Source organism: Procambarus clarkii, chromosome 2 (assembly GCF_040958095.1).
Source record: "Procambarus clarkii isolate CNS0578487 chromosome 2, FALCON_Pclarkii_2.0, whole genome shotgun sequence".
Classification (NCBI taxonomy): Eukaryota; Metazoa; Arthropoda; class Malacostraca; order Decapoda; family Cambaridae; genus Procambarus; species Procambarus clarkii.
The window spans coordinates 61,608,077-61,617,639 of record NC_091151.1 but is presented as its reverse complement, the minus strand read 5'-3'; the positions used below and the strand labels follow the sequence as shown (position 1 = coordinate 61,617,639).

General features: G+C 34.8%; 1 protein-coding gene across 1 annotated transcript; it reads left to right on the top strand.

Annotated features, from left to right (window-relative positions):
* Window positions 1–6,571: 6,571 nt before the first annotated feature.
* LOC138366843 (uncharacterized) lies at window positions 6,572–9,112 on the top strand. Its single transcript, XM_069328133.1, has 2 exons — window positions 6,572–6,762; window positions 6,889–9,112. The coding sequence occupies exons 1-2, from the start codon at window positions 6,572–6,574 to the stop codon at window positions 9,110–9,112; spliced, it is 2,415 nt and encodes an 804-aa protein (XP_069184234.1).
* The last annotated feature ends 451 nt before the right edge of the window (window positions 9,113–9,563 follow it).

Below are 9,563 nucleotides of genomic sequence, written 5' to 3'. Positions count from 1 at the left end.
GAATATGTCGAGTACTACATTCTTGAGGTAGAAAGTGTTTGGTAACTCTCAAGCGTATGAACTGAAGTTCACTGAATCACCGTGGAAATTATTCTGATGATTATTCGCTTCTCGATCGCTTATATGTTTGGACCACACCTCCCCTCATCATCCTCCAATAGGTTGGAAGGATGGAAGGAATGTTAATTGTATTTAGAGAAAAGGTTTGAGTTTAGTCATTAGTGCTATTGAGAGTTGTGCTACTCTCTCATTAGGCTAATGAGTTTGGAGCTAGTATATGAATGGCCTAATCTACTCGCTACAAGACTTTGAGGGACCGCACTCCATATGTGCCCACACTGCCAAATTTCCCTCGAGGAGTGGAGTTAAATGGTTTATGTTTAGTTAGAGTACTGGGTATACTCTGTGGTTTATTATTGGTGATTAACGAGGGTTTGGTTGTTGGTTTACTATCTGTATTTGCTCGTGGTCATTCTACAACAGAGCGTAAACCTTCTGTAATCTCCTGAACTGTCAGAGAATATATGCTATACAGGGAACTCAACCTATCCATAGTCTCACTGGGTTATTTGCATCATTCGTTAATTTTAGTTAACCACTCAGCACTATTTATATCAACCTTAAGGCTGAGTGCTTTTTGTAATGACTCAAGCTACAATCTGAAGGCTTGGAGTTAGTCAGTGGTTTCATTAGTTGGGGGCAAGTCCAAAAATTTTTAAACTAAATGTGTGCCAGCTCGCTCTGTGTTATTATAATTATCTTTAAGGAGCTGAACTGCGAGATCATAGCTGTCACTATTTTGGGTTAAATTTGTTACCACCTTTTTAGTTTCACCTTTAAGTTGACTGCGTAGGTATGTGAATTTGGTGGTTTTAAGAATTTTGGGTTTAGAATCCATAGCATCAACAAATTCCAGACGTTTTCCCAATTTTCATCCTCAGTTCCAAAGAATGTGGGTAAACGGACTGAAGGTCGTTTAACTTCTGGATGAGTAGTGTTAGTTGCAGCTGTTTTTGTGGCTTTACTCTGGGTCATTAATTTGACAAAAGGATTTAACCTGGCTTGAGTGTCATCCTCATAATTTGCCAGATCATCCATAATACCATATAATACACCAGTACTTGCATTGGTGTTGGCAAATTCAGCTAAATACTTTCTATTTGGCGTTTGACTTGCTCATACTTGTTGCAACTTCCAAGTAGGTTTCTAGTTCAATATGTTCAACTGGAGTTTGTTGTGACAGATCATGGCATTTATTAATCTGTCTTGTTAAGTGACCCTTAAGTCCTTTTGGGTCCTTTTCAGTTTTGTTTTTAGATCAGCTTTGTTGACTGCTTGGTTGGAATTTACAAGGCCTATTATATTGTTACTAATGTAAGTAGGGTACTTGCTTATAATCTTGTGCAATTACTAACGATAGTAGCCAAGGGTCAGTTTTATATCACCAGGCTAAAATACTACCTCCTTCGAGGTTATTGTACATAAACCCGTAGGCTGCTCAGCCTTAGGAGTCAAGAAGCGAAAAATAAACGAATTATGTAAAAATTACTTATAAATGTTAAACAAATCTCTAAATTATTATCTTCAGTGTCGTGAAAGTTTCATTAAAATATTTTCAGAAATTTATTTTAGACGAATTTTTTAAACCGAAGAACGTTTTGTTGATAAGGGAAACAGTTCCTATTAACTGGAACTGAAGAATAATGCAGTAATAAAGAGATACAAGCACCTGTCCGACGCACAAATAAGAAGAAAAATAGTCAGAAGTTTCCACTAGGAGGATATGCAGCTGGTGCCATTATATCATTGCTACGTAATACATAACAACACACATAGTAAGGAGTAAGTATGTTATTTTGCTCTATTTTGTTATACATCATATAAATACATTGCCCAATGTTAATATCTGTTACTTGCACCAATGTCCCCAAATATTTTTTTTTAGGGGAAATTTTTTTTTTCTTTTTTTTTCTCCTTTGTTTATTATCAAATTTTGGTGTAACCTCTACATCCTGGAGAGTGTGTAATTGTCCCTACCTATGTGAAGATAAAATTAAATTGGTCAACAAATAAATCAGTTACAACTTGCAGAACTTGGATTTTTTTTGGCTTACTTTTTCACAGATTTCAAGTTCAGTTTTCTTTGCCTCTTTTGGTGGTTTCGATGATTAGGGACAAGATCAGGGCTTTTCACTTTCATAAAGTAGACCCCTAAATATATCCCCTATATCATTTTAATTATTATAATTACCTTTATATTTTGTTTTTTTGGGTTATTTTTTCTTGACATCATTTCAACACATATTGACCGACAATTTTCACATATTTGAGTATGAATGTTAAACAATGCTTATTAAAACATACAAGAAAATTAATGAATACTACATTATTCATTGTCGATAACTTCGACTTCATTTATCACTATAACTAGAGATTCAACTGTAATAAGCATAAAAATATCGAGTCTCTGATCTATTCTAACCATATTTACATATATAGTGCACAGTTGTCTGTTCAACAATCCCATTTGAATTGATTTTTCATGAACCTAAACATAATCTAAACACATATTGACCTATAACTTTCTTATACTCGAGTACAAATCCCAAGCAATGTTTACTAAAACATTCAAGAAAATTCTTTAATTAGAAATACCATATTAATTTTCAATAACTTCAACTTCAATTATCTCTAAAACCGGGATTTCAAATATGAGACCTGATAAAAATTTAAGCTTCTGTCCGATTCCCACTATATTTACACACTATGTGCAAAGTTCTTAATTCTAAGGCATCCATATACCTTAGCATTATTCGAATTATTCATTTTCAATAACTTCAACTTCAATTATCTCTAAAACAGGAATTTTAAATTTGAGACCTGATAAAAAATTCAGTTTCTGACCGATTCTCACCATATTTACATTACTTCCCCCCCCCCAAAAAAAAATATATATATGTAGGGATACGTTAGGGATAACTGTATAACAGACACTGTGCTCCTTAACTGTCTAATAGTAGGACCGACATATATATGAATGAGATTGGGTGGATATAAATAGGAGCTGCCTCATATGGGCCAACAGACCTTCTGTAATTACCTTCATTCTTATGTTCTTCTAACAAACATATATATTGTGGTAACTATTGCCCATATAAAAGTAATAAGGCCTTAATATGGTCCTCATTCACCAATACAACCTAAAGAGACAAAGATAATAGAATTTGAAATCTGTATGTATATCTGGCCCAAAAAATTTGTCACAAATTCAGCCACCTGTGGCTGATTAGCATGTTGACCAATTTCGTTATAACTTCACATGCTTAGTGACAGATATGCGTTCTCCAAGATGTAGAAGTCACAATAAAATCCGAATTGAAACAAAGGAGAGAGAAAAAAAAAGTGGTTGTCAGTTTTTCATACAAAGGGACATAAGAATATTGCCATTGGGCAATGTATTTAAATGATATATAATAAAATACAGCATAATAACATACTAACTCATTATTATGTGTGAAATCTGGCCCTCCAGGGGGCACCAGCTGCCTATCCACTTTGTATGCCCTCCTTACTACTACTTGTCTTCTTTGTGTGTCGAACAGGTGATTGCATTTCTTTATCCCTGATTACCAGTAAATAGAAGGTGTGTCCCTGTAGGAGTACTGCAAGTTAGCCTTTCTTTATCATGCTTGGTTGGTACAGAGACACTCATTAATACTAAACGTTGAAATGATTATAGGTAAATATATAAAATATGAAAATAATTATTGATACACAACACAACTTGTGCTGGTATTGATCCCACCAGATATAAGGGCCTGCATAATTAATTAATGGTGCTAGATTGTTCAATATTTAGTACAACACTAGGCTATGGTAATATAAATGGGACTATGTTGATCAGTATTTAGTTCAACACTAGTCAATGGTAACATCCTTCCCTAAAGAAGGTTGGGATCTAGCTACTAGAATATTGTGTAATAGACACAGAGTGCAATACATTTTAATTGGAGTTTTAGTTTATATTTTAAACACTTCTCTTCTTAGATAAATTATATACACAATTGTTGTTGGTAGCCTCTCATTAACCACCGGTGTTATTTTGGTAGTAATAATTATTTTATTAGTGACCTTTCGCGAATTTAACACCACAATCTAGTAGATAAATTCTGTAAAAATAAAGCCACAATTTGGTTTTATTTAATTTATGTGATAAAACTCCATGGGTATCACATTCCACGAATTTGGTGGATAAGCTCCCCGAAACAGCTGTGAGTCTAGGCTACTGACCAGTCTATGACTGGTGATATGTGTTTAATATATTATTGATTTATTGCACTGGTTTATTTAATTTGATGGACCAGTGTGATCTAGGATCATTAAGTACCCATCTAGGTTTAAAGGCCTGTAAATTATATTTGTTGCTCAAGATCCAATAATTTCTGTATTTGATGCACCAGTGTAGCATTTCTGGTTCATCCATTTTGAAGGTCCATAAATTATTTGGGGGAAATCTACCTGTAATTGATTTGATTAATAACTATAAAATTAAATAATTATATATATTACATTTCAGCAGAGTGCATTTTATAACTTTTTTCACCAGTAAACTTTCCTTCACACATTTTGGCGGGTTTTATATTTAAATCTTACCATAATTAAACGGTAGACTTAATCAATAACCCCTGGGAGGCGCTTGCCTTAATAGCCTTCAACACCACCAGGTGCAAGAAATTATATTATTAAAAATTTTGTTTCATCATATAAAAATGTTCATTTGTGTTCCCTGATCATGGGAAAATCAAAATCAAATCGTAGGTTACATATTTTGGCTGCAATAAAGCGGGAAAGTCTGGTAAAATTAAAGCGTTGACAGAGTAAGCGTCCTCTGACAGTCTTCTCCACCTCGCGGCAGGCAGCAGTTGACACAAAGACATTATTACCTAATTATTTCGACCCGTTCTCGCACTTGCGTATAGTCAATATTGGCATATTTAATAAGTGCATATGTGACATACTAATTGATTGTAAATATTTTAGTTTACCTTGAAAAGCTTCATAGAAAACACCGACCTCACCTAACCTCCTTATTATGTTAAGATAAGCATCTTATTGCTTCTTAATTATAATTATTACATAACCTATACCATTGATAGGTTAAGTAATACTTGTAAATAAGAAGCAATAAGATGAATATCTTAAAGAAGGTTAGGTGAGGTTGGTGTTTTCTATGAAGCTTTTCAAGGTAAACTAAAATATTCACAATCAATTAGTATGTCACATATGCACTTATTAAATAATCCAATATTGACTGTAAGCTAGTGCAAGAACGTGTTGATTATTTCAATGTCTCGGATTTTTTCTCATTTTTTGCAATAATATAATTCAATAGTGTGTGGTGTGTTATATTTATATAATAAAATGTGTAAACCAAATGTACTACTAATCTGGTATGGTGTCCAAATAATATAGTGGTCGCCAATACCACAGCCAGCAGACGATGCTACCTCACTCACCAAAAATCCTCCTCCCAGTATACTGTTTGTGCTGTTAATACGCTATATATACACACACACACGTTAATATACGTATCTGCATGTTTTATTCAACATAATTGTACAAGAAAACTGGTATGATGTCCAATCAACATAGTGGCTACAAGAATCTGCATGACAAGTGACACAGCAGACGACAGCCTCACTCCCTCCCACTAATACGTCCCTCACCAAAATGCCTCCTCCCAGCATATCCTTTTGCTGTTATTATACTATATATATATATATATATATATATATATATATATATATATATATATATATATATATATATATATATATATATGTATATATATATATATATATATATATATATATATATATATATATATATATATATATATATATATATATATATATATATATGTATATATATATATATATATATATATATATATATATATATATATATATATATATATATATATATATATATACATATATATATATATATATATATATATATATATATATATATATATATATGTATATATATATATATATATATATATATATATATATATATATATATATATATATATATATATATATAAGCATTTGTGTTCACCATAGTGAACCACAAAACTGGAATGGGGAGTGCAAACAACAAGAATGAACTGCCAGACCCAGCAAGCAGACGCTATCTCCCTCACTCCTTCATCACTTTATTCGCCAGCATTCTTCCTCCCACAATACTGTTTGTGCATTAATTAAACTATATCTACACGTTTAATAAGTATCTTAATCTTTTATACACCATAATTATACAACTAGGCTGGTATGGTGTCCAATCAGCATAGTGGCCACAATACATGCATGACATGTAACACACCAGCCAGCATTTGTCACCTGATGCGATGCGGGATCACGAAGAGTCATGCGAAGTTAAACAAACATTGAAATTTTACCCTGAAGGTCATAAAATCAAGTTCAAAAATTACGGTCGTGCTTATGGTCCCTCTCACACGGCATAATATGATTTCGAGTGCTTGTTGGACCCCTCCAATCCCCAACGTATGATCGAGAAGTGTCACAAAGCCGTGGCATATGCTTTTATCATCATCAACAGGGAATTGGAGGTGGCAGAGAAATTGACGTATATGGGGGATGACCCTGTAAATCATTTCATAGATACTTTGGAGAAAGCATGGAAGAGAATCAAATCTACCATGCCTAAATACAAAATATCTATGACACGTGAACATTGGTAAGCCTATAGACGTCAAACCACATGTGAAATGTGTTATAGACCATTTAAATCAGATAAAGACAAGCACCGTCATCATGATCATGCTATCGAATTTAATAATTATCTAGCTGCCTATTGCCGCAGGTGTAACATGTTGTGCAGAAATTCTTATAAATATTTGTATACATTCTCTCACAACGCTGCTTATGACCTCGGGGAAATTTTAAATGAATTGTCCAACCTCCCTAACCATGAAATTGATATTGCCTCCAAAGATGGATTTAAGTTCATGAAAGTGGATATTGGTAAACTTCGGTTTATGGATAGTCTGGCTTTACTAAATGGCGGGCTGGAAAAACTAGCTAAAGAACATATCAAGGAAGGTAAACCCAACACTTACACCTCAGTTATGCTAGATGACGTCCCTGTACCTGCCCGCCATTTATTAAAGACAGGCAAACAGGTCTTCTGCTATGACTATATTTCATCTTTGGAGAAATTAAATGAACCAGCTCTTCCTCCTCCCGAAGCCTTTTTCAATAGTTTAAAACACGAGGCCATAAACGAGACCGATAAAAAACAGACTAAAGAAGTCTTTAGATTAGCAGAATGCAAGACCATTGGGGATTACTTAAAGGTCTATTTGAAAGTAGATACTGGACTATTGTGTGATGTGTTCACTGTATGGCGCAAGACCATGCTTGAGCTGTACAAGTTAGATATTACTCACTATGTCTCGTTATCTAGTTTTGCATGGGACGCTTTCTTGTTTTTTAAGAGTCAAGTTGTCTTGGACTCTATTTCTGATCCCCATTTGTACGATGTATTGCATAGAAATCTAAGAGGCGGATTTACCTCTGTTGTGCGGCAACACACAAGTGTACAAAATGAGCATACAGGTGCTGATCCTTCTAGCACTGATAAATATATTCTTTATTTGGATTTCAATGGCTTATACGCCACCTGTATGACAGAACTGCTTCCTCAAGGCGGGATCCGTAAATTATCTGCTGCCGAATGCAATGATTGGCTCCAACAGGGATTGGAAAATATTGCTTGTGATGGGGATAAGGGGTATTGGGTCATGTGTGATACCAACCATGTCGCACCTGAGGTGGCTCGATACACCGATGACTTGCCATTAACCCTGTCGCATGCTAATATTTCAACTGATCTTCTGTCCGATTATAGCAAACACATTTTAAATACCGAAGATCGCAAACTCCCCAAGAAAAACAATAAATTAATTGCCTCACATCTCCCCCAAAAAGATTACTTGGTCAGTTTAGATTTGCTTCAGATGCTGATGAAATTGGGATTAGAAGTAGCTAAGGTAAATGCAGTTTATGAATTCCAACAAAGCAAGTACCTTAAGGAATCTGTCGAAACAAATGCTCGTGAACGTGCAAATACACCTTGCGCCATTAAGGGTAAAGCTTTCAAGCTGGTATCAAATGCAATTTACGGCAAGAGTTTGACAAATGTGAGTAAATATGGCGATCAGCATTATTTAGTTACATCACGAGACAAATTCCAAAAGCATGCACGCAATTCGTTCTTCAAACGGAGCATTTTGTTAAGTGAAGACAGAGTCATTTGCACGGTTAAGAAACAATCACTTAAAGTCAATACACCAACCTATTTGGGGTTCCAGATCTTGCAAATAGCTAAGAGGATCCTATATGATTTTTGGTACAATACCGTCAAAGATCATTATGGAGACAAAGCTAGATTGCTGTATACGGATACAGATTCGTATTTGATTGAATTAAGCTGTCCAAATGCTTTTGAGAAATTAAATAAACTGCCTTTGTCTCAGCATATGGATTTCAGTAATTTCCCTCCTGAAAATCCCTATTTCGATGACTCTCGCAAAGGTCAACTGGGTTTGTTAAAATCGGAAGTTGGAGCCAAAATTATCAAGGAACTCATTGCATTGAAGCCTAAAATGTACTCAATTCTCACTCAAGATCAGGTTCAGATCTGTCGTTGTAAAGGAATTCCCACTTATCATCAGTCTAAACTCACTCATGCAGCTTTCCAAAGTGCTTTAGAGTTAAATATTGGGCACCGGTTCCAATCCAGATCTATTAGGAATGTTAAAGGCCGTATGTGTACCTGTCTCACTACAAAACGTGGATTGTCTGCCTTTGACGATAAACGTTATGTACTGAGTCCTACACAGTCTTTGGCGTATGGACACCCTGATATACCTCGAGCAGAAATTCATGAAGAAGAGAATGAGGAGGAGGAGGATGTACCTGCACCTGCTGCTGCTGCACGTCCTGTGAGACGTGGATTCCATCCCATATTCAACATGTGGGGAAAACGCGATGCACTGGTGAACAAGACGTATCCTCACAATTAGTGACTGAAGAAAATGGTGATAGAAAATTTGCAACCTCCCTTAACCTATCTTTGGGTTTGAAAATTGCTGCCTCCCCTAACCTGTCATTGATGTTTGAAAATTGCTACCTCCCCTAACCTGTCATTGATGTTTGAAAATTGCTACCTCCCCTAACCTGTCATTGATGTTTGAAAAATTGCGGGGCCCCTGACTCATCACTGATGTTCTGAAAATGCAATCTCCCCTAACCTATGTTGAAAATGTTCTGTTGTATATAAAAAATAAAAATTGTGAAATGTATACTTTGATGTTTATATAAAACCGTGCCCCCCTAATTTATGTTTTGAAAATGTTCTATGCAAAAAATAAAAATATGAAATGTATGCTTTGATGTTTCTATGAAAACCTCCCATATTTAAATATAATGTCCTTATCATACTTATGTCAGTACAAACCCAACACGAGTCATGGA

What these genes read in the sequence shown, in the direction of transcription:
- LOC138366843 (XM_069328133.1), top strand. Translation starts at nt 6,572, where the DNA reads ATGATCGAGAAGTGTCACAAAGCCGTGGCATATGCTTTTATCATCATC. An exon ending in TCTATGACACGTGAACATTG is followed by an intron (nt 6,763 to 6,888) that starts GTAAGCCTATAG and finishes CTATTGCCGCAG; the next exon opens with GTGTAACATGTTGTGCAGAA.